General features: G+C 36.5%; 1 protein-coding gene across 1 annotated transcript in view; it reads right to left on the reverse strand.

Moving 5' to 3' along the window:
- Positions 1–2959: 2959 nt before the first annotated feature.
- Positions 2960–27005, reverse strand: part of NCAM2 (neural cell adhesion molecule 2) — a 168985-nt gene continuing 144939 nt past the window's right edge. The window contains exons 16-18 of the mRNA XM_026084007.1: positions 14229–14433; positions 10291–10410; positions 2960–3071 (exon numbers count right to left, since the gene is read on the reverse strand). Coding sequence (XP_025939792.1) covers positions 2960–3071; positions 10291–10410; positions 14229–14433 — 437 coding nt within the window. The remainder of the gene's footprint in view (positions 3072–10290; positions 10411–14228; positions 14434–27005) is intronic.

Genomic DNA, 27005 nt, shown 5'->3' on the forward strand with positions numbered 1-27005 from the left:
ATATTTGCAAATATCAGTGTTTTTGAGCATTCAAAGTTATAGTTTAGCTTCCTCCTGCATAGCATAGAGTCAAAGCACAAGAGATAACCTATTAATCCACAAATCAAAGGGTATGCTTGGAACAGTCTATCAGTAATTTAGTTCTATTTAATTCTCAGACCTCACACTGCACAACTGGCAAGAGACTGAACAGCAGGAAGAAAATAAATACTTCTGGGACTAGATTTTGATTTGTAATCTAATATACTGGGAAATGCTTTTGCTTCCATTATTGACATAATTTTGCTGTATATTTGGCTTGCAAAAAGTAGCAAAAGAATGTTAATGGATGTGCTGAAGAGACATCTTAGATTTTCTAATCCCTTCACACTTGTTTTCATGTTGTAATTAAAAGCCATATTAGAAAAAAAAGGTAGTTGTTAGGCAATGCAAGTTTTTTGGTGTGAGTCTTAGGAAGAAATCCTAAGATTTGGAATGTAGTTACAGCTGCACCTAGACACTGTCAGCTCTGCTCACATCATATAGGAATCTCGTTGTGCAAATGGTCATGCTGGCTTCAGAGAAGGCACCATTTGCACAGCGAAACTCTGCTTGTGTAAGTATGCCTGGCACCACCTAAGATTGTGATGGCAGGGAAAAGAGGAAAGAAAGTTTCCTACTTCATCCTCATCCTGGTAAAAATAGTGTGGGATACAATGCGGAGTGCAGATGGTCAAGGCACACCAATCACATTATTCTCCATTGCTTTAATTTTCCACATCCCTTCCTTGCATTTTGATAGAAAGAAAAAGCCCAGCTGCCTATATATATTTCATAGAAAGAATGTATATTCATACATATAAATGAGACAAGTGTTTTTCTCAGTTACAGATTAGGGGGCTGTCCTGCTCACTCCGTGCTTACCCAGAAAGAAACGAGAGAAAGCTAGTAGGCCATCAGCTACTCTCTTGGTCATACTCCCTGGTCAGTACATGGGAGCAACAGTGAAAGGTCATAAAGGGACATTTCGTCTTTCCTTGATCCAGAAGTAGTGCCTTAGCATTTAAAGAGGCTTCTTTCCAGCAGCTTTAAAATATTCTTGTTCATGATTTTCATCCTACTTTGCTATCTCCTCTGACCCATACTTTTCACTTTGGTTCTGGTTTCATGGGAGCTTGGCCTCTTATCCTAGCCACACCAGTGCTATGCCTCTGTCCTCAACTACTTGGTTCATTGTAGGTTTTTCTCAAAGTGAGGAAAAGCTTTAAGAGAAAACATAAAATTACTTGTTCTTGAAAAATAGGAAAGGTCCATATGTCCTCATCAGCTCCTTCAAGTGCGCTAATGCACTAATGCTTGGGTTAACAAGAAGGTGAACCTGCCATTTTCCCCAAATTGAAGGACACTCTTTCACATTTCACTTTTTAGCTCTACTGGACAAAAGTCAATCATTTGCCATGACCATAAAATATCAGCTAAGGGTTGATGACATTCTGTGGGAAATCAGGCAGTCTAAGTACTGTGACTATGAGCAAAATTCAGACATACCATGGAGGGGATGTAATTTGCTTAGTTAAGTTACACTTAAACCTTAGGTATGACTTTAGTGTGGAAAATTCACAAGGTATTGTACAATTTGCTCCTGACACATAGAATTTTCTAATCTAGCTTCTTATAGAGTTTATCTACTTCTGCCAAAGCAAGACTTTGAACAGTTTGGTAGATCTGGATATACAGTGCTGGAAAGGGAACAAAATATATTGCTCTAATTAGTAACACCATAAAATCAATGATAATAAATGAGAAAATTTTTCTTTATAGTGTATGTTAACCAGAATAAGAAAAAAAGATTATCTTGAAGAATGCTTAGCAGGAAAAAAATGTATTTGGCCTAATACTAGATGCTACTAAGTAATCATTTAAAACTGTTCTTAACCATTTAGCCAAAGTTATTCTTTTCATCTTTTCTTGTGTTTTCTGTTAAGACAAAGGATATGAAATCATAATAATGGACAACTTTTAATATTTCATGTGATGATTTGGGGTGAAAATGTATCCATTACACTAAAATGCAGTTTTATCCTTTGACTAAATGCTTAGAACTAAAAGAAGAATGAATACCATGTATGTATAAATACATTGGGGCAGCTAATTTCAGCTTATGTTTATTGCAAAGGTTCCTTTGAAGCCAAAAATTATTATCAAAAATCAGTTTCCTTTCAAACATTTGCCACATTTCAGTTCACACATGACCTTCCAAACATTAATACAGAATACCTGAAGCACTGAAAATCCTGGGGTCTTTCAAAATCACACTCATATAGATAGGATGAAGTCAATATAGTTCTACAAAATATTTAGTCATTTTGTTTTAAATCTGCACATCATGGTTATTAATCTTTTACTATACCAAAGAAGCCAGGTGAAACTGCAGGTGGGGCTGGCTCTATGTTGAAGACGGTTTTTCTGTTTTGTTTCAAGTGATAAGCACAGCTGGGATAACTACTGAGTGTTTGCCAGCTCTAAGGTCTTAAATGTCATATTGAGACTGTTTTTTTTAAAGGCAACCTAAACTTTTCCTTTATTACAAATGAAAATAAATACAACAGTATATGGCACTTTCCTTTATGTATGTAGCTTGCACTGTAAGATCTGGAAAGACCTGATGTGTTGGTGGAGGTTAGGGGTGCTCCATAAAGTATTCTTCTAAATAGACATACTTTGTCATATAATATATTACAGTTCTTACTCTGCAGGTTTTTCAAATTTATACCATGGGACTGGTGTCAGCAAAACTACATACTAAAACCATTAACAAAAAATAGAAAGGAACTGTAGACAGAAATAGTTTCATCATATGTACACATGTACTAACTATTCCAAGCTTAAGTTTCCAAAGAAATTAAGGTCAGCTGTAAAGTTTTGGTCACGGAGTTACTTCAATTCAAATGCATTTTTCGGACAGCTGTAGTTTATCTTATTATGCTTTGCTATCATCTTCTTTTGACTGGATGATGTCATTAGCAACTTTGATTTCTATGGTTTCTGGATTTAAAGCTTCCTTTCCATTCTCCTCCTTTAGTGGCAGTTTCCTATCAGAAGAAAAGAGGAATCATGGTAGTTACAAAAAATAATACATAATTTAAGCCTACAACATATGTATTGTTCATAAAATACACTGTGTTTATAATAAAACATAATTTACTGAAAATAATATACAATTCTTTTACCAAGAGCACTGAGTTTTTTTGTTTTTAAAGAAATATATACAAACTCTTTCCATTTCTATTATGCCTGACAAAGCTAAATGGTGCACAATAAGCACATCATTGCTTCCCAAAATGCAGTTTCTTCAATAAGCCAAAAGAAACAACAGAGTAAAGACCTGACCCAAGCCAGTATTCAGGTACGTGTTCCTTAGGATACAGTGAAACACTTAACAGTTAAGTGCTTTGCTGCATATAGATTTTACTCTTTGCTATGTCTGTTCCTAAATGTAAATGCAGTTGTATATGAAAGAATAAGATCTTTCATTGGAGATTATGCCAAAACGTAGGTGAAGGAAAGAAGTTTTTATAGCAAAAGAAGGTTATAGAAATAATTTTCCTCCTTAGAAATTTCTAGAATTTATTTTAGATCATAAATTCTAGCTGTTTTAATGTCTTATAACTCTTTTAAGACTAACTTGGTGAAGCCTCCAAATGAACAGCACAAAAAGAAGTTGGCCACTTACATTTCACCCTGCGATAAAAACTGTTCTTATCTGAATGGATGAAGATGAATTCAGATGGAATTTTAATTTCAGAAATGGTCTAAACATTCCTTTGGGTCTTCTAATCATTAATTCCAATGGCAAAAGAGTCCTCACTTTTACTTTAAAGGAAAGACAACACACTGATCTCATCAAAAAAGGTCTTGAAAATCATAGATTTCCTATTGCCAGTAGTTACCTGTCAAAAATATAGCTGTCAAAAATATGTATGGTTTATTCAGATGTTCTTCTAATAACATCACCTGGGCATAATAGCTGTTAATCCTGATTCTGGTTTGAGTTTGCTTTCTGTTTTTTAACTGGGGAATAGTATACATATGCCTTTTTCACTCCTAACAACTGTTAAATTTTTCAGAAAACTGTCACTATTATTGCTTCAATGTCCCAAAGAGTAATATACTGTTCAAAAATTGTCTGAAGAATCCCTTAGGAATGTCTTGTATAAACAGCGTTTAATAACAATCAATAAAACAAAGCAATACCCAAATTCCCGGTCTTAGGAAATTTTAGGCTGGCTGAAATGAACTAGGAAAGTTGCTGTTTATCTAGAGGTTAAACAATGAGCACAAATTACATCTGAAAAAAAACCCAAAGAGATGGCTAACTTGTTCTGTTACCATAAAATGTGTGGGATATATCAGCTGTCTGGCTTTGAACACAGAGGGAGTTCGCTAGTAATTGTTTCACATGACACAGCTAAAGGAAACAGAATTCAGCCCACACCATGATGCCTGAATGAATGGAAATAGCAGAATCAACGGAAATCTAATTTTAAAAGAAGATTAAAAAAATGGTGCAAAGGAAGTATGGCTCCTGAGATACATTTTAGATAAATGCCTAATAGTGCAAAGCACTTAACCTGGTATTAAAAAAGACTTAATTTAATCGAATTTTATAAAAATGCAGAGCTCCACTAAGAGAGGCATCCAACAGATGCAGCAGTTAGTGCAGAAGAGCACAAGAAGGGTTCCTTGTATCCATTCAAAGGAGCATACACGTTCTCAGTTATGGTGTGACATGACACAGAGCATGTTCCCCTGTAGCTGTTGGAGTCACTCTCCCTGCCATGTTGGAGGCTTTGATCCAGACAGACCATCTGGTGGAGGATGCAGCTCTGCAAGTCTCAGACTGCAGGAGGGCCTGGGGCCTCTCCGTGAGGCACGGGCTGACAGTCACCTTTCCTGCAGAAGGTGTGCTGTTGCTGATCAGTTGTGTTGCCAGGTCAAGGAGTTATGGGAAGAAGTCAGCAGGCTGTGTAGCATCAGAGAGGATGAGTGAGAGATAGACAGGATCTTCTCAGAGACCCTGCAGCTTCAAGACCCCCAACCCCCAACGGCAGTGGAGATGCAGGTGGAGTCTGTGCCTTGCGGGATAGTAAGTGGTAACTCCGACGAAGGTGAAGACTGGAAGCTAGTGTCTTCTCATACAAGGAGGAAGGCTCCTGCTCCTCCTGAAGGCTTGCAGCTACTGAACAGGTTCACTGCCCTTCAAGCTGAGGAGTTTTGGGTGTGCTTTTGAGTGAAGCAACTGGGCAGATGGATCCTGAGCCATGTAGGAGCACCCGGAGGAAGCAGTGAATGATAGTAGCGGGTGACTCCCTGCTGCAGGGGACAGAGGCACCATCTGCCGACCTGACCTCTTCTAATAGAGAGGTTTGCTGCTTGCTGGGGGCTTGGATCTGGGATGTTGTGGAGAGACTGCCAAAACTTGTCCGTTCTTCTGACTATTACCCACTGCTGCTCTTCCACATGGGCGCCAGCGATACTGTCAAGGGCAACTTGGAAGGTATCAAACGTGACTACAGAGCTCTGGGGGAAGATGTCAGAGGCGTTGGGGGGGGGGGGAGGAGCAGGCAGATGATTTTCTCCTCGATCCTACCAGCAAGGGAGAAGGATGTGAGGAGGACTGGATGGATACTGCAAGCAAACAACTGGCTGCACAGCTAGTGTCAGCAACAGGGTTTTGGTTTCTATGACCATGGGACCCTGTTTGAAGATCAACAATTGATTGGGAGAGATGGGACCTACCTCACTAAACGAGACACATGCATCTTAGCCAACAGGTTGGCCAACCTGGTAAGGAGGGCTTTAAACTAGGAAAGATAGGGGAAGGGGAGAGTTATCGAGACCATGTAGTGAGCAAAACAGGGCTCAAGTGGGGATACCTCCATCAGTTGCATGCAACTAAGGAAGTACTTACAAGACTACACTATGGGGAAACCTCTTGCAGCCCTCCTGGGAAATCAGCACGCTTGGATGCCTCTCTGAAGTGCCTGTACATAAACGCATGCAGCATGGGAAATAAACAGGAGGAATTAGAGATTTGTGTGCAGTCCCAGGGCTATGATCTCACTGCGATTGCCACTGGATCAAGTCCAATGGAGAGCTGCTAAGACAATGAAGGGACTGGAGGATCTCTCATATGAGGAAAGGCTGAGAGAGCTGGGACTGTTCAGCCTGGAGAAGAGCAGACTGAGAGGGGATCTTATCAATGTGTATAAGTGAAGGGAGGGTGTAAAGAGGATGGGGGCAGACTCTTTTCAGTGGTGCCCAGTGACAGGATGAAAGGCAATGGGCACAAACTGAAACACAGGACGTTCCATCTGAATATGAGGAAAAACAACTTTACTGTGAGGGTGACAGAGCACTGGCACAGGTTGCCCGGAGAGGTTGTGGAGTCTCCATCCTTGGAGATATTCAAAAGCTGCCTGGATAGGGTCCTAGGCAATGTGCTCTAGGTGAGCCTGCTTGAGCAGGGAGGTTGGACTAGATGATCTCCAGGTCCCTTCCAACCTCAACCACTTTGTGATTCTGTGATTCAATGAATTTCTGAACAGAGGTGGCTGAAAGGGAAGGAAATATTTAACCAAAGTAATAATTGGGCAACTGATAGAATATATTGTACAGAAACATAAAGAAATTGCTTTTGGAGAAATAGATTATGAACATCTCACAAATAATTTCAATTATTTGAAACAGAAAGATTTGCTAGAACCCTTCAATGTAGGATAAGGATACTAGATATTACTAAAATCTGCGATATTCTGCTGATAGTACCCATACAAAACTTTCTGTAGAATATTTGCTTCTCTACTGAATGACAGTATTATAGCAATATGGCTCCCAGCCAATTTGATACTGAAGTTGACCCAGTTTCATTAAAACCAAGAAAAACTCAACCAACCCTAGAACACAATAATATCAGACAATATTAGGAATGCAATTATAATACCACATTGCATGTGGCATCTTAATCACATTACAGAAATATAAAAATGCACAATTTAACAAATTGATTTCCTGCCACTATTATAAAAAGGTAAAAGTGCTTTGTGCTGATCTGCTGCCACAAATGGATCCCTGGCTTTAAAAAGATTCATCTGAGTGAAGGTAAAATGTAGTTTAAGGAATAATATGCTTGGTAATATAATGAAAAGACTCCATTATTATAAGACTATGTCATCTCATCATTAATTATTTTACAGAAATGCTTAAACTGCATTTAAAATTCTGAGTGTTAATTGGTATTATTCAAAATAACACAATGCCTGCATTTATTTTGTCCAATTGCAAAAATATGCAAGAAAGGCTGCCTGAAAGTTAGGCACAAAGACTAAGCTAGGCTAATTCTGCAGTCAAGGAAGAGACAGGCATCTCACAGACATAAGGTATCTTCTCCTGAAATAAATTCTCTCAGGTACATGGGATGTGCCTCTGGCTGTGCTGATTTCACCTAACTTAGACTAAAGGCTTACCTTGCATACCTTTACAACAGCCAAAATTAGGCAAAATGAATCTCACCTTATATGAACACTGACTGCCTGGAATATCCTTGAAACTCTTTCCTCCTACAAGCTAAGCTCTTCCCTCCCAGATCCCTGCCGGTCATCATTGCTTTGCTCAGTGTATGCCTTTCTGGTTGATAGCACCTGTTGTTGATAATGTGTTTGTGTGTTGTTATTCCTGCTGAGCGACTTAGTTCTACCCCGTTGCTTCCTTCTTTTCTCTAGTGGCATCTCACCCATATTTTGTATTGCTTCTCTGCTTCATTTGTAATGACTCCTGAGTGAGCAAAGGTCGTTCTATGTCCCTTCAGTGTTCATGTCTCTTCACATATCCTGATTGCATGAGGCTTTTCTGTATTCATCTTTGGTTTCATCAGTGACACTATCCTGAATCTGTAGCTAACCCGTCTGATCTTGGTCCAGCTGTACCTTGGACTGCTGCCTTTTGCCACAGGTTGTGGGAGAAGAAATTGCCAAGAAGGAAAGAGTCATCACTATTAATATCTTTTAGCAGCCTGTTGTTCCAGGGATACAATACCCATCAAACTCCTTATCAACTGTTCCTATGATTTAGGTATTTTTCCTGGCACCAGTGACTCATTCTTTTTTCCCCCAATAAGATAGTAAAACATTCTTGATCTTAATTTTCTCATGTTTAATTCCTCCCAGCTGTTCTAAAGACTGGGACAGGCAGGAAGAGCTGAACTTAATTTTTCCTTGTATTGCGCCCTATGTTGGATTAACTCATTTGTATTTGCAATATCTGGTACTGCAATTAGTCTTTAAGATATTAAACAACTTGGCCCTGGTGTCCTAGCAGCTAATATATCCAAAGCCACTGGATTTTGTACAATGTTTTATCTTTATAAATATGGCCACATGGTTAATTCCATCTGCTGAGATTCAATTAACATTTTTTATAGTATACATCTGTACTAGTCAAAAGTAGTATTAGTTATGCTGTAACAAATATCAGAACATCAGAATTTTTCAAAGAAATTTTAAAAAGTGCTTCAACTGTTTACACTGAAAGTTGTTTGCAGCTGTATTCCTCTAATAAACTGCCTCTTTAGATAACTGTGGGTTCTCTACAGCGACCCTCACTATAAATCTAGGCATTTTTCAGAAGATTAAGTTTGCATATCAATGAACAAAAAATATTAAGAGCAGGTATATCACTATTCATTCAGCAAATCCCGTAATTGTTTTATTAACTCAAGTTTGAAGTCTTCAGGTACGTGTTCTTTAAAAAAAGTATATAGCGTAATTTGCAGTTGGATCCCCCCAAAGTATTTTACTACAAATGTCAATAGCAGCCAGTAACACAAACTTTTTTTCTTATTAAGGGTTTTGACATTTGCAGTTCCAGGTGATGACGAGGATGGCAATTTTGTTGTATTTTCAGAAAGAGGAGAAGACTGTTCTATAAGAACTTTCTTTCCTTTTTAAAACACAACTGTAATTCCACCAAATAATCAACAGGAGAGTTTCTATCTTTACCTTATTTACTACAGAAGTGTCTTTGTGGCCCTAACAGCTATAAAGTCTCATTAAGCAGGAAATTTTCACAAAGCATGAAAAGCTTTGGGCTCAAACCAAAGCCAACTCAGAGTTTTCTTTAATAATTTCAAATCAATTAACTGTTGAGACTCAGGAATTAATCTCTTGAGCAATCAATTCATGTTCTTTAACACCCCACTAGGTGGGCTCTCAATAGAAGGAATAGTACTGTCATCACCTTTGTTGAAATATTAGTTTCTCTCCGAACTATGTTTTCAGAAGAAGAAAAAATGCACATCGGAAACTCTCATTGTGATAGCAATGCAGTCACGAGTTTAGTAAAATACCAGGCTTGCTTGTGACTTATCACCAATTGTGCTATATCCTCTACACCCTTTTGGAAAAATGCTATTCAAAGTATGAATACTAACAATTCAATCCAGTTTAATTTGTTCCAGGGGCTGCAATAGTACAGTTCAGGAGAGGATCTGACCATCAGCATTCGTCTCCTTAGAGCCAGAGGCTGGGGCCCTAGTAACTCACAAGGCAACTGGAGCCTGGGAGCTCCACATGAAAACTACTACGGTTTCTGCACCGAGAACACCTTGCAGAGATAGGAAGGGGAAACGAGAAAAGAAACAACTTACAGAAGCAGCTGGCCTTCAGCACTATTAATCCAATTTTACCACATGGCTTTAAATAAGCAGCCAAGCACTAAGTTACATGAATGAAAGCAGCAAGGGATAACCCTGTGAGGGGCTGGATTTCTGGAGCACTGAGCTCCATAACAGGGGGCGACGCAATCTATGGCCATTCCTGAGAGTCAGGAGGTTATAACCACAGAGCAGTTAACAACTGCTGGGTAGGCCTCTGGGGAGGTGGTAAAGATTAGCTGCATCTGACTAAAAAACTGCCATGCTCTTGCTCAGTTGCCGTTGGAGGGTTAGGGGAGTGGAGGTCTGGGGGCACTGCGGCTGCAGAGCCTCTTGCAGTGGCCAGCAGGGCTGTGAGCTGCCTGTGTCAGCCAGCTGCGGTCTCCCGCAAGATGTAGAGGTTAATCTGGGTGGGCAGAGAGCCAGGTGGGCCCGGGGTACCATAATTCAGAATGATCATTATAAAACATCACACTGGTAAACTGCATTGCTGCAGCATATCATTCCCACGCCAGTGTTATTTATAGCTCTCCCTTCCCCAGACAGGAAAGTCTTCAGAGCCAGAAGTTTTTGTAAACTCTGAGAAATTTTGGGCTACTTACTCTGGTTCTGTGAGTGGAGTTGTTTCATTTGGCTCATTTACTGGACTCCCATCTTCATGATTGGTAATTCTTTCATCCTCTGTTCTCATTTCCACTATTGGTTCTTTTGATCCATCTTTCCTAAAAATTATTAAAAGAATCTTAAACTCTAGCATTACATTAACTGCATACACTGCACCTTGCTAATTACCAAGGTGCTTTCTTTCAAAAGTTGTCAAAAAAAAAGCAGAACTAATTATCAGTGATTAACACCACTAAGTCACATTTAACACAATGAGTTCTCAGCTCCTTGAAGTCTTCAAAGTATCCAGCATCCATGGCTACTTACCTATTCCATAAAAATCATGGTTTTGCATCTCAAAAGATCATTTTGTTTATGACTAAATAATAAGAGGATAGCCTCTTGATAGAAATAGATTTATACTTTGCTAAACTAGTATAGTAAAGAGCAAACTAGGTTAATTGATCCTCATTTATGCCTGAATTTTTCTGGTGGTGAAAAGAGCCTTTATGTTAGTATAGATGTTGTATATTTTGTTCTCCTCCTCAGTTGTCAGAATATGGTAAAAAGCCCTTGTGCAATAAGGAGCTAGCCCATTCTATTCAAATTGATAGAAGAAAATCTTTCTTTTTTATGTCGTAATTCCCCCATTTTAGGAAAAAATGTTATTTTCACACACTTAAAGCACTATATGACCTTTGGGCCAGTGGGCCAGGCCAATGGACTGTAAGGAAGATGGAGCACAGTCTTGTCATTATGCTTTTGTTCGGCGTTCAGGATATCAGGCCCTGATACAAAAGTACTGTTTGCTTCTACAGCAATATTAACAATATTACTATTAATTAATAACTAACATATATTTTTTATGCTCAAAAGACAGATCAAAGGATATCCAAAATATATCTGATATTTGCAAAGTAAAACCTCTTGCCACTTAAATATTTCCTTCCTTTTCCCAAAATCACATCAGGAATTGTATCCTGGAACTTTATCAGCTACAGTCTGAAAACACAGGATAACCAGACTAACAATCTCTTTTATATTTAACAGACTTTTCCAGACCTTTGACATTCCAAAGAGCAGTCAGATTGGTATGCGCCATAGCGAAGATCTAGTCAAACCTTTGTCTAATTCATATCTTATATTTTTAAACTGTTCCTGAGAGGATAATCCTTAAGCAGTCTGTTACAACTGCAAAAATCTGTCTATTCAAAAAGTACCTGGAAAACCCTACCATCCTCTGGTAGGTATCGTCTAGCAAAATCTTTACAAAATAATGATAGTGTAGCACAAATAAATTTATAGTCAATAAGTTGATTAGGGAAAGATTAATGGGTAAAAACCTAACAGATTTTGGTTATTTTTAAAAAATCTACCTGATTTGTGTTTATTTATCTGTGAAAACAAAATTCCACTTTCACATATATAAATGAATACAATACTCATTTCTGTAGAAGGTGCACATAAATGAAGCATTTGATATACTAGTTAGGAGTTAGTTGTTTGATAACATTGCCATATAATTATAATTCGGAATCATGACTACCTCATATTGGTGAAAAGATTATGGATCATAATAAGACTGGTGAAGGGAATTATAAATTCTACTTTATTTAGTCTGTATATCTGCAATCTTGTCTATAAACACATATTATTACATATCCAAAAGCCTAAGACTGATATTATTAGCAAACAGCATTTACACAGAATGAACAATTGATTGTAGAGAAAATACAAACTGTGTAACAACTAAAAGTTCCACAGAGGGAAACTTATTTGTAGGAATCACATTAAGCCACTTCTGTGCCAGAAATGTGCTGTATGTATTTTACATGCATTATAGCATCTGCAATACTACACATGGTACATAAATAATGACTATGTTTTTCCTACTAATCAAATGTAACAATTAAACTCTCAAAAAAAGAGAGTGTGAACTGACACATACAAAAGAGGGAAATGTCAGTGTCATCTAGGGAATGGCAGTTGGCATGACACAAATTTAAATTTTGACTGTTTAAGATTGTTTCGAAATTTTAGCCTGACATCCCCGCTATTTTTATTTAGGCAGAGAATAAGCTAAAATAAGAACAGTCCCAGAATATATGACTCACAGAAGACCACCTCAACAAGGAAAGAAATATAATTAAAGATACTCATTTCTGCAAAAAAAGTGCCCTAGAGAGATTAATGTTAAATGACCAGCTTCGTGCTTCTCTGGGACAGCACAGGATGGCATTTGTGTATTAGATGTTGATAGCAATGTATAAATTGCTGACAAGTGGCATTTGTAACTTTAGTTCCCTAAGGTCTTCCCATTCAGAAGAGTCTGTACACCACCAATTCGTACTTAGTTACTTCCTGAATGCGAAATTAAAGCGTAAGCTTAAAAGTGCTCTGTTCAGTAGGAAAGGACAGCTGAATTGGAGCCAGAAGCTTCAAATGCTGATTCTACTCAACAGGACACGCTTCTTTAACATGATAGAGAAACTGGTGTGATTCTTCCTCTTACTGTAAGCTGTGAATAATTACAAAACAGTTATTTTACGGCATAACTTCTTTTATTCAGAAGCATTATTTGATGTAAATATTGTGTGCCTGCTTATGATTGCTTTTGTTCTACGGAGCTATTTCAAAAAGGGTTCTTGAGAACCCAACCAGGAAATGTAATAAAGTGACCTAAGGAAGACACAGTCTTTCAAACACACCAGCGAAAACTAAAACCAAACAGAGAGTCTTGCATCTCCGCTAGAGGCACCAAAGAAGCCTGACACAGCTGCAAACAACGTGGTCTGCAAACTGCTCTCCGCTACAAACAGCCGGGGAAGGACGGCACCTGGGAAGCTGCAGCAGAATGAAGCGCAGGCCTGACTACACGGAGCACTACAGCACCCAGGAACAGGACCAGTAAATGTTATTTAAGCCATGGAAAGACAGCATTCTCATTAATATGGCAGCGTATGTATAAGAAGTATTTTAGATGAGGATAATGAGGAAGTGAAGCTGCCATATTTAGTAAAAACTGTTTAAAATGAGGGAACAGATGCAATCCTCTCTCCCTCTTACCTTTTGAAAACCCTGTAAACATTTGTTCTTTAAAACACTATTATTTTATGCAGTCAGTACTGGAACTGTTTTGCCACAGATCTCACTATCTTCTGTTACCATTTAAGGCAACATACTTGCCCATAAATGAACAGTTCACTCCCATTTCTCTGATGAAGTAGCCACTACACAAGGGTATTTGTTAGAATCATGGCTGTTCCTTCCCACTGATTTTTGCAATCATTAACTGTTGCTATGAAGAATAATCACACTCACCAGCAATTTCAGCTATGTGCTTCTGTGCACTTCTATTTTTAAAAGTCAGCAATACTTGTAATTCCAAAACTTCATGGGTAAGAGACAAGATTTTTCAGCAATAGCTGTATTTAAGAAGACAAGCTCTTTCACAGATTTTCCACAAAACCTACTGTGCTTTGCTCCCAAATTTACTGGCACTGCCACAATCATATGTTGAGTTTGGGCGTTAGCAGCTCAAAGACAGATTGATATAAATGGAGTTAAAATGCTCTGTCATGGACCGAAAATGTTCCTGTATCTGTTACTGAAATATGATTGATTTTACTTTTTATCAGAGTAGCCCAAGTTGCACAAACAGAGCATCTTAAAGTGAATTATGGTGGATGCTTTTCTTTTTTCTTTTCTTCTCCTCTCTTTCTTTTAAGGCAACATTCACCCACCCACCCATACACCCCCCCACCCCCACCACACTTCTATACATTTCAGGGGAACTCTGAATTACTCTTCCAAGTAGCAGAAGTAGTTTATGAAGCATTCCCTTTGCCACACTGCAAAATTGCCATGAAGTTAATACAAGCTGGACGACCAAGTTTTTCTTTCAATGATGTTTCCAAAATACATGATTAATACTCACAAGTAAGCAGCCTTTCCTTCTTCCAGTTCTTTACTTTTTCCACTTGAACCACTCTTTTTCCCACAAATCCTCCTGGTGATGCACATTAGCAATCCGCATTGTCGTACAAAGAAGCAGCTAACATCAGTCACAACAAGGATTAACAAAAGTGCTGCCACTCCAAGGCCAATGATAGCACCGAGTCCAAGACCATTAAAAAGAGTGTCTTGAAGGAAAGAAAATTAGAATTCTTTAATAAAATTCATGCCAAAGAATATATTTTCTAAAGCTTTTAAGGAAACCATAGACCAGGATGTTAAAGGATGTTTACTAATGAACCATTCAGAAATAAATGGAAATAAACAGTTTTGAGCATTAAGCATGTATACAACCTGATTAAAAAGGAACAAAAGCCATTTTTTCCATTTAATATTTTCCCACTGTCAAAATTCTAATATGTTCACAGAGCAAAAGTGACATGGTTTAATAGTTACATAATAACATCATATCTCAATATTCCAAGAATAAGAGAAATCAGTATGCAGCCTAAGAAACAAATTTTAAAAGTTCATCATAATAATAGTCAATATAAATTGTCATTTTCTGAGTTTCAAATTTAATTAATTAGACATGGTGCTAAGCAGAATTACTGAAAGGTTGAAGAGAGTGCTAAAAACTGTATTTATTCTTGTAAGGGTCATTTTTTGAATTAAAGTAGAATCAAAAAGTCTTCAAAGAAGTTAATTTGAGCTAATAGTCTGCAAACAGTTGTACGCACTTAGCCTTAGAAAAATTAGTATGAGGAAAATTATGCATATTCTTAAATGATTATAGGGTCAGAACCTCATTTTTTACAGTGTTGTAGCTTGAAAATACATTCATATACTTAAAAAATAAATGTATTTTGCATCTGATCTTCCTGGCTGCCTTTGTATTATAAAAGCTGATGCTTAACTAATTTTACTTCAGTATAAATATCAGAAAAATATGTTTAATGACTTAATTGTAATTGTAATGACTTAAATGTAATTGACTCATTTGACATTCTATAATATACCATGGTGTTACAGACTGTTTCGAATATTGGGATTCTGAGAAGAACAGAAACTAATGTGTTTGTAAACTCAAATTACCCTTCTAAAGGAGAAGATTTGCATCTGATCAATGGACTAGGAAAAAAAAAATACCACCTCAATAACAGTTCCTGAAACCAGCTAGCTTAAGAAAGTATCATTGTAGTTCATGACAGGGTCCTTAAAAAAATGGCCAATGGCAATTGTCTAGTGTGATGCTATGGCACGAATAAATGCCACAAAGGAGTAAAACATTGCACATCAGTATTATTTGCTTAGTGTTATCATGCCTTGGCATGATGTACTAGTCAGCAATGCAGTGGTACACTTCCATTTGCAATTCTATGCCTGTTGCCAAAATAAGAGCAAGATTTTTCCTATAGCAGATTATTTGGGTTCGGTTATAACAAAGAGCAAAACATAATATAATATGGTAAATTTTTTAATGGGGTTACTACTATCATCTTCCTCTTTTTTCTCTTCCTTCTGTCTCCATGATAAATTGTGGGCTGTTTTGAGTTTAAGAATACTGTTTAAGCTTTAATTTTTTTGCTTATTTTCAAAGCAAATATGATGTCTTTACCCTTTCAAATGTAATTTGAAAATGATTTTTCTACACTTTCTATGTTTTCTAAATCATAACATATTAAAAGAAATTTGGGCTTTGTTAGTCTATTTTATAGAACTCTCAAAATTGTAAAAACTTTTCTCAAAGGATGTGAATCTTTTACCTCTTATGCAATCAAGTTCATTCTATATTGTATGGGGTTTTTTATTATAGCACTGTTCTTTAGAATTTTATTATGCAATAAGCCAGAGTTCAGTGTGTGTATACTTGGATGGATGGGTAAATGGAGAGATGGATGGATGGATGGATGTAAAGATAGATAAATATATGCAATTATATATAGATATGAATAATACACAGAAAGCATTTCTGTCTCACTGGAATATTGTGATGTGGAGCAATTCAGTGACAGAAACAACTACGCAATATTTTCACTGGCAAGTGAAGGAAATAAATAAATAATAAATATATTACTTTGAAGTTATTTCCTTTCCTCAAAAAAGACTTAAAAATTATATAAATAACTAAAGTAATGGCACAGCAATGAGCCCCATCAGCAATGAAGCTGACATTTCACATGAATTCATTTTCTTTTTTTTAACATCAACATTCCTAGTTAAATATTGTATACTTTCTGATATGTTTTCAGGAAGTTATATCCAATAGATGATTTTCTTTCTAAAATTCAGCCATTTGTATTTATCAGTCTGAATTGTCAGGAAGACATAAATAGATATTTAATCTCAGTTTATTAGAACACTCATATGTTTAAACAGATATAATACCAGTAAAATCCTGTGGACTCAGTTTCTTAGAGCTAAGACAGCAAAGTTTGTCCATACCTTCTTAACCATTAAATAGAAGTGTGGAGGAGGAAAATTAGGGTCTTTCAAATCTATAGTTTCTGAGAGATTTGGGGTTGGTTTTGTTGTTGTATTCTTAGGGAGGTTTTTTTTTTTTTTTTCAATGCAGTGTTACCAGGTCTTTTCCATGAGAAGATAACATTGATGTAGACAGCATTTCTGTCTCACTGGAACACTGTGATGCAGCAAGCTTCCCACCCAGGAGCGATTCAGTGACAGAAACGGCTACGCTATATTTTCTCTGGCAAGTGAAGGAAATGTTTATAGTAATACTATTGCTTCTTTGTATGAAGATATTTGTATTCATTTGTCATAGCTGTGGATAAGACTTGTTTTTTCAGTTTTAATCTTTTTGGTATTGGTGAGACATTTGAGACCTAAGTATTTGATTGTTATGTAGTTTTGTCTTTCTTTATGATGGATACATTTCCTTTTTATTCCATCCTGCCTGTCTCAAGTCAGATTATGTATAAAAGGATTACACTATTTTAAATAATATTAATAGGCTTGGCAGGAATGCAAATCTAGAGTACTGGGAGGACATATTTTGCAAGACTAGTATTTTGCAAACTAATGTCTGCAACTATTAAAAATAGTAAGGTTTTGAATGGAATACATACTCATCTCCATTAAATATAACAAACATTATGCATTTCTAAGGTTGAAAGAAGCCATAAGATCACTCCACGGATGTAATCACTTCTTTGGACAGTCATAGCTTGTAGTAGCAAGAAGCTGTAGCAAAAGCTCAGTGACCTTCTGCTTGGCCAGAGCTGTTTTGTTCTGCTACATCTTTACTTGTACGTACTTGGCACAGCTGGGCCTCAGTCAGAAATGGCACTACCAGACACTAACCATAGTATCTACTTAGCTATAACTGTAATATGTAATGAAACGTACTGTGTACTATGAGACATTACTCATGTAGTAGATGCTTAGAGCAGTATAACTTTGTTGACCACAACCCAAGTTTTTGTTTTTAGATGAAAAGTCAGTTCATCCTGTCCTCACCTGCTAGGCCTTTAATGGTAAAACATAATGAAATGGTTGTCTGAAAGTGACCAGTTTTATCTCTGGTTTTATTATATCATCATTCTAAGTTTTGAACACCAAGGTCAGCAACTTTTCATGTACCCTTCAATCCAAATTATCCAGTATTCATTTAAATATTCTTCAGAAACACTGAAGAAAATCTCTGTTCAACATATTACATCAGATATTTTTATTAACACAGTTTTGGAAGAAATTGGTCATGGAAATCAGTAAATTTGCACATTATTGTGAAAACAAACTTTGAAGAACTCTTACGATTTTCTTCTGCAGCAATGTTAGTGCCTTACATTAAGACTGTATCAGCTTTCATTTTTGTTAAATAAAATCCACTGAGAGCTTAGGTTGTGGGAGCCATGCAAGGTCAGGACCCTAGAATGAATGTACTCTACTCAACAGTTTCATAAAGAATAAAAAAGAGTTTATTTTCCTTCTTCAAAAAAATTCTAAGATATTATTATTGATATTGTTAACAGTATTATTATATTTACTATAATACCTTATGAAAACATATTAGTGGAGTTAATATTGGTATTAAGACTGGTATGGTGAGTTCAACGGTCTCCCGTCCCAGGAAAAAACACTGCATCTACACTACAACTGCATCTACACTACAAGCTTAATAATTGGGAAATAATTAGCTGTGATTAAATTGTGTGAAGACATCACTGCCAGTCTCTGGCCCTTCTGATATTTTTCTCTTAGAACATTTATCGTCTTAATGGGAAAACTTTGACTTTTTGATAGTTTTGAGCAGACCCTCGGTGGGTTTACATGTGAAAGGGATTTATATAAGGAAAGAACAACCTCAGTTACTTTAGAAATGGACCCCTCCAAATTGTCTGGACATCTACTTGCACAGAGCCTGTGGCTTTCATCTATCCATGTGCGAGTTTTGTAAGGGATATAGAAGGCTATTCCTCACCTTCTCTTCCAATGGCCAGGGAGGGACCAGTCTGGAGCAACAAAAGGTATATATCTAGTTGGTGCCAAATCACCAGAAATAGCATTAATATTCATAATAATAAGAAAACCCTGCAGAATTTATAAATCTCAAGGAATATCCTATAACCTTTCACTGAACACCGAGCTGTGGAAGCTTGTGGAAACAAGTAACTGAATTAATTAGGTATGATATCCAAGGTATTTTCTTTGACCGATTTTACATGTATACTTATACATTGTTTTAGAACTTTTTTTCATATTCCTTCATTTATTTATTATATTTCCTTTTCACTTTACTTGGGCCTCTTCTGTTTTTGCCTTGCCTCGGTCCTGGTTTTCTGATTCATTTTCCTTTTTCTAGTCATTTAATCTCAACTTTTCTTCCACCTATTTCAGCAGCTTTGTGAAGCTACTTCTGTCTTTGACTTTATAATACATCTTTTCCTTTTGGAACCCTCCATTCGTTCATAGATTTCTGTTTTACAACCTTGGGGAAGTCTGCTTTTTTACTATTTCTGATACCTTTCCTAAAATTACATCCACATTTCTCTCCCTTATCTCACACACCTTGAAGAGTAAGAAGAACACTGACAAATCCTGTGGTTGGGCATGGACTATGACCATCCTTTCTCTTTGTGGAGATGAGCAGAAATTGGATTGTTCTATATTAAAAGAGTATCCTGTGTTATGGTTTATTTTTAATATTAATGAAGCTATATTAATTTCAAAAAAAAAATTTTAAGTTCACCTTTGGCTTGTTTCTGTTCTTGTTTAAATTACTGGGACTTTGTACCAATCTATCTCTGCTCCTGCAAAAGTCAGTTGTAATATAGTTATAGCAATGCCAACTACTGTAAAAGTAGATTTAGACCTATCTCGACTGCTTTCAAAAATCATATCCTAATGTATTTATGGTATCACAATAACGTGAAATCTTGCATGATGTCTTATGACATCAACAGAAATATAAACTTATTGACTAGATGAAATATTAGTCATATTGTATATAGCTTTTAAACCAACTTTGAAAAAAATTTTGTTATCAAAAAGTTTTGCCTTTAATTAAATTGGGATTAGCTTTACTGCGACAATTCTTGTCACAAACACATTATAAGCAGCACTGATTTTAAATGGATTTTTTACAGTGTTCTATTATGTACCAAATGCACTCAAAATATTAGTTTCATTTTGTGCTGTACCACAATAATGTATTTATACATTATGTGCCTTCTTTTTCTAGTTGAAAACACACTTAATTTACATGATATAAATTCAAATTTAATTTGAGTGAATCAGATTGTAACATTTTTCTAGAAAGGTTTATTGTATACCTGTCTTAGTAATCTAATCCTAGTTGTGCCTTTTAAAACACTGATGGAAAAAAATGTGTAGCTTCCATAGTTCTGAATGAGTTTTAATTATAATTTGTCAAATATATGCTAGATTTAAAATAATATGCTTTTTATTATATCAAATGTGACATAAAGAATATAATACAACTTGTCATGATAACGAAAGAAACTGCCAACTTAAAAAAAATCACTTTGTTCATCCACTCCTTCAAATATGTGGTTACCAATGCACAGTACTTCAGGAAATAAAATTACAAAACTTTCAGAACAGTAATAAAAAAATGAAACAAGTTTCTATAAATGTCATGGAAAATTTTGGCAATTTTCAAGCTCTTATTTATTCAATTAGTTGTATTTCTAATTTTTAATAACATACTTGAACATTTTTGCACAACTCATTCTTCAAATAATGGCAAAGAACAATGAAGAACTTTGGCAAGTAATTCAGAACTTCCCAGTAAAGAGAAACAACTGGAAAGATGCAAGTTTGTGAACCCTCAAATGTAAATTCTGCATGAATTTTTTTAAGCAGTTTAGATCAGACACTCTAAAGGGATTCAGGTCTAAAGAGCTTCTGAAGAGACCCACCATCAAAATGTACACAGAGTGTACAGGTACACTTTGTATAGAGAAAATTAAAGCTATTGCTTCTGCACAAAGATACAGGAACTTTACAGGCAAAATTCATATATTCAGATTGATGTTACATGAATGTAGATCCTTTGATGTGACAGAATTTGCTGGTATGCTTGCAGAATCCTGGTGTATAGATTCAATTGCTTGCGAAATAAAATAATAATTGCAAGGGGTATATGAAGTTCTATTGAAAATCCCACCTCAGTTCCTTTTTGTGTTTCTTCCCTTCCTCTCCTCCTTAGCAGGCATGGATCAAAGAATGACAGATGATTCTACATAGCCCTTAACCTTTTCCAGTTATTTACATTTGTAAGGAAAAAAGCAATGATGCAAAACACTTCCCTGTGCTCATGGGGTAGCATCTGACACCTATATTTGAATGGGTGTGAATGACTGTGCAGCAGTATCATGCTTTGAGTAGTTTCCTTCCTTTCACATAGCTCTGAAGCTGAAGTAGGAACTACTACTCTAGAGTTTAGCAGTTGAAAACTGTGAGCTAGAGAAGGAATTTGAAAATGCTGCATTGGATGGTGGCAGAATAAAGAATCATCTTGTTTATCATCTTCTTCAACTGCCCTTTTGTACTCTTGTACAGGCTGTCCAACTATGATGGTCATGGCTGCACTGACTATGACTATCATCTTTGATGGTACACCTGATCTGGAATCCTGCTTTGAATCAAAGGCTTCCAAGATTTATATACTTATTCAAAACCTCTACAAGCAATAAAATACATACATCTTAAAAATAGTATCTATTGATGAGCACCCAAACAATCATAATACAGTACCGAAAAGTTAAACAGTTGTATAAAATTTTTCTACCATTGAAAACTATAAGGGTGGAAAGCCAAGACTACTGTCAGAATGAGCACCACCAACCTAAAAACCTGTAGAGAGAGAGAGAGAGAGAGAAAAAAAAAGATATACATCCAAACAACATGCACAAGGATACATCACGAGAAAAGCAAAACCAGCAGGATTTACCAGAAATGCAATAGAATTCCACACAGGTAACATGGATGCATACTGTGGGTCTACCCCAGATATATAAGGGTATATAAACATTCCAAGGGGTGTGTGTGCTGTGGGCAGGTATTGCAAATATCAAGTGGCCTGTTCCTCATTTTAATCGTTGCAATTATTCTTTTTTTTCCAAGTGGTTTCAAGTACTTCCCTTTTTCTCTTTGGGGATGTAGGCACATTCAAATTTGTACATAGTAAGTGGAAATCATTGGCAGCAGCTAAAAAAGAGTCATTCCCCTTTAATTATGTCTGAGATCTGAGATTTAATTATGTCTGTATATTTCACTGCCTTTTAGTGCTTCTGTGCATTTTCTTATATAGACAATGGATATCTAAATGTCTAAACTATGGGACTCGCACTTCTTTGCTCACTGCCTGTCCAAGCATCAGCCTCCTTCGTTTTCCACCAGAAAGCGTCCACAAGAGCTTTAAAGGGAGCTGTTGTGTGCTCCAACTGCTTTGCTGTGGGTGATCAGGATGCAAGGACTGTGAGACACACAGCAAATCTCAGGAGTTATATTTATTCATAACGGACTATATCTTTGGTAGCCTGTGAGGATAGCACATACTCAACTTTTATGGTGAAGCACCTAAACAAAACGGTATGATGACAGCAGACTATATTCTAAAAAGAGGAGGAACTAATTCTTAGCTTTGTACAAAAGCTGTCCACTACAAGCACTCCTGTCCCTTACTGAGATAAAAATCATGGGAGGCAAAAAGAAGCAAAGAAGCAAGGCCCTCCCGCTCCCAATCCCCCCCCCCCCAAAGATAAACAAGCGCCTATAATTTGGTTGACAGCCAGACTGCATGGACTGCTTAATAAAAGCAATGAAAACAACAAAACCTGGTTTTGAACCAGATAAGTGCCCAGCACCTACATGTCTCCCCTCAGATGAAATAAAAAAATTCAACAGAATTGCAGCATCAACTTTTAAACAATTACAATTGCTTGCACAAGCATTTATTGCAGCAACACATGCAAAAGAGACCAAGACAATAAGTAATGTTCTTTTTGATCCAGTTCCGTAGTACAAAAGATGATAACAAGACTAGAGTCAACATTAAATTTAATCCTTTTTTTTCTCCCTCAGTGATTTTTTCCTCTTTCTCTTAGAGCAGATACTGCTGAAAGTACAAGCACATGAGGATATGTGCCTTGTACTGCACAACTGAGTAACTTTATTCTGACAGATATGCTTTAGACACGGCTTTGAAAAAAAATGGGACAGCATTATTGAGCCTAGCTACCTAAAGTGAAAGCTCCCTCTACCTTTCTTTCTGTCCTTAAGTGACATATTTTCCATCTCTGATAAAACTAATAATCAGTTAGCTCATTACTAATGACTATGAACATGAGCCTGATCACAATGGAGTTACTTGCACCCGTTTTCACTGGCAGCAAGGGCAAACAAAGTACACACTGTACCGCCAGGCACCGATGCTGGGCAGGGTTGGCCACGCACCGGCCACAGGGCCTGCAGTGGAACAAAAATTAGCAATTTTAGAGATGTGCATGCCCCAAACGGTGCTTTCAGGTATGTTATGCTTTTCTGATACTTTTCTGAGCAGGAGAACTCTTCTTTACTGTTGCAAAGACAAGTTTTATGAAATGACTTTTGAGTTTACATTTTAAAGGAAGATTTTTTTTTTATAAAGAGCTTTTCTGCGTACTGAGTAAGGCTTGAGTTCTCATTTACGCTAATGGCCCTTTACAGCATTTTTCACACGCAGGTGTCTTATACAGGATGTAAATGAAACAGCCAAATAAAACAAATGTTGCAGTGTGAACAGGAACAGCGACTCAAGTGTCCCCTTCAAGAATGCCCTGTCCGTGTCCCATGAGGGAGGAGAAGGGAAAGGAAAGAAGGCTGTGTTAACTAGAAAATGTGTACTGGGTTATGAATTGAAAATATTCTTTAGAGTTGTGGTTTATTAATTATTTTAAAATTACTCTTGGCATCATCAAACTATCTCCAAGAAGCCTCAGAAAAATTTCTAAGGGGATGAGGAGTTATCAGGTAGCTAGAGCCTCTTCTTTCATGAAGCAACTCAGCAACTAAAGGAAATATTTTTTTGCTACTGCCTGCTTCTGTGGGAAGCCCCAGAGAAAACAGGATAAAAGTCCAGGCTCTTTCTGTGTAAGCATCATCCATATGAAGCCAAGGAAAAAAGCCAGGAGAAGCTGCTTCAGACTTAAGTCAGCTGATCAATACTGTACTTACTTTCCCCCATATTTTTGGGACAGAAAAAACAATGACAGAGGAGAGAAAAAAAAAGGCCCCCCAAAACAAAAAAGCCACACTTTACATCTGCTGAAAGCAATGCTTTTTGCTTTCTATCCTGGAAGCTAAAGGGGAGGGCAGAGACAGCCCAGACTTCCTGCACACCGAGGGAAAAAGGCTGTCCAATTCAGGCAGCTTGGCGGAGTTTGTGTCATCAGCTCTTTGCCCAAGCTGTTGGAATGCCTTGGGGAAATGACTAAGTTTCTGTGTCCCAGTTCCCTCAATTCAAATTGACAGCACATTTACTGAATGTCTCTTGGAGGAATTCATAAGAAACTGTGAAGATTAATTAAGATTGACAAGGGTATTGAAAACATACAGTTGCATGTGTTTCGAATACTGTTATTATATAAAAGATAATATTATTTTTATTGTGTTAATTGGGGAATTCAAAATCATACTGTGTAACGCAGAGATCCAAGAGATTTTTGCATCTTTATACTGGCTGACAGCTGTAACCAGAGTAGCATAGTCAGGAGGCCTGAAAAAAGTTGAACCATGTTGTGTTTCTGTTTGGATTGATAAAACATTTCAGGCTTGACAGCACTTTCTTCTAGCTCTTTATGACAGAGGCAAATGCAAACACCAAAATTCTGAGCTCAGTAATACTACATGGAATAATACTTTAAATGTATAATTATTACATAGCATTAGCTATAAAAAAAGAAGTTTATTATTATGAGTGCTGCTAGTATATGGTGCATATTTTTACTTGAAATAGTTACATTGGTACAATTACAAGTGGCAACACAGTTGTATTTGGTATAGAGATGTAATGTACCAATATAGTTTTTCCTAATATAAAAACACCTGCTTCTTAGAATGTAACTGTTTCAAGAAGTCAGACTAAATCAGTAAGGATCAAGTGCCCAGCCTGTGTATTTATATAGACATTTCACATACTTGCTCTATTAGTGTAGTAGACTGGCCACCACCTAACATGATCCAAAATAAAAATTGGGGAATTAAAATTAATGATTTTGTTTTCCAAAAAAGTTTATTCACTATCAGATAAAATACTGGAGTTAACAGCTGAAACAAGAATATTGATACAAGGTTCAAAAATCTCTTCAGTTACATGATACATAATGCAGATAATACAAAGAATATACAAGGAAAACAGGGTTCATCAGTAATAAAGAAAAGACAGATAGAGATGCTTTAAGTCAATTTTCTTTATTACGAAAATGAAGACAGAGGTTGCATAAAATAAAATGAACTTTGAACAATAGATGAAAGACATGCACACAGTTACATACATTTCTTGACATCACATTTGGGAAGATGCTGAGGGACATTACATTAACACTATGCACACATTCTCCAGGGAGAAAGCTGTGAGGTGACAGGAAGTACTGCATGCTTGAAAGAAATCAGTGGAACAAAATGGCAGTGAAACATGAATGAGATGGATGAAAAAAGTTACTGTTTCATAAATTAAAATCTACTATTTTCAATCCAGAATTTTTTCTTGTTTTTAAAAACAGAAGCTTACAGAAACTGTAGGGCTTACAATAGCGTTCACAGAGGCAGGGGTTTTTTTATACATTGTATATAACATTTTCAAATGTAATTGTACTGGAAACATACACCAAGTAAGCTTTACTTTGCTCATATTACAGCTCATTTAACACATATCATAATTAAAATTATATGAAAATAACAGGTTCACTGGAAGTTGCCTCTACAAAAATATTAGACATGTAAAATAAAGATTCAGAACTATTAATATGAATATCATACTATGTAATGTGATCATGATGACAAGAATAACTACTACAGTTTCTCAGGATTTTAAATTAATAAAAATGGGTATTCCTAACACAGCTGCTTGACCTACTGCAGGGAAAATATTTATACTTAATGTAACTCCCAAGCTGCAATCACTTGCCCATATGCTTAATCTTACAGTCCTAATGTCCGTACCGTGGTGACACAATATGAAAGTCAGACACTCATGTTAGCATTTTCAATCTACCATATGGTAAATGCCAATTAATAATCTCCTGTAGGGTTCCCAAATGTTAATGAGTTCTCACTGACACACAGCATCAGATCTATAAAGTGCTATCCTTCAAAAGTAAAGAGTGATAATTGATATCACTCACTTGCTAATATATACAAATATAGTTTGCTATCTCAAGGATATACCCCTGTGTCCTAAATCCTTCTTAATAACATATGCATCTCTCTTGCAGACTAGCATAATACCCTTAAATTAATATATTGATTTTGTTCTTCAATTTATGAAAATAAACCATTTTCTCTATAAAAACTTATGTGATGCACCTTAACTGGGATGTGAAATCAAAATTCTATGGAGACAACAGAATTTCTATAGAAGCACATCAGTGGAAGTAGCAATTGTTGAGCTATTAATTAAAAATGGAAAAAAATGTCATAGGCAGTACAAAGGAATGTTGCTTTGGTGAAGTATTTATTGCTACATGATTCATGCAACTTCCAGTAAGGTGAAATACACAGGACATATGTATTTCATAGCAAATTTATGTATACAAAAGGAATAGGATTTTCCCTATATGTTTCCATCACAGATATTTTAAACCCAGTATGTGCGTATTAAAGGAAAACTGAAGATTCCTTATACACCCGGAGAAATGGGATGGCTGAAGTACAATGAAATATGCTCAAATGAAATCTAGACATAGCAGAAGTTTCAGCAAAGCCATTATAAACACCAGAAGCTACATTTGACACAGTATAGTTCAAACTACTTCCCGAAAGTTAGAATTTTTCCCCTTCCCACCAAAATCCTAAATAAATGAGAAATTCAAAATCATCTTCATACTGGACAATGGGTAGAAGGTTGGATACTATTACCAAAAATCACACTTCGTATATGTGTCTTGATTACCTCTCTTAAAAATATAATATTGTTAAGACAGACTTTTTAATTACATAGTTTTACATTTGGATATACACGAGTGGGGCTATAGACTTGGTGCATCAGGTTTGCATGCTAGAAACATAATAGATAATG

This window comes from Apteryx rowi, unplaced genomic scaffold, assembly GCF_003343035.1.
Source record: "Apteryx rowi isolate R43461 unplaced genomic scaffold, aptRow1 scaffold_623, whole genome shotgun sequence".
NCBI lineage: Eukaryota > Metazoa > Chordata > Aves > Apterygiformes > Apterygidae > Apteryx > Apteryx rowi.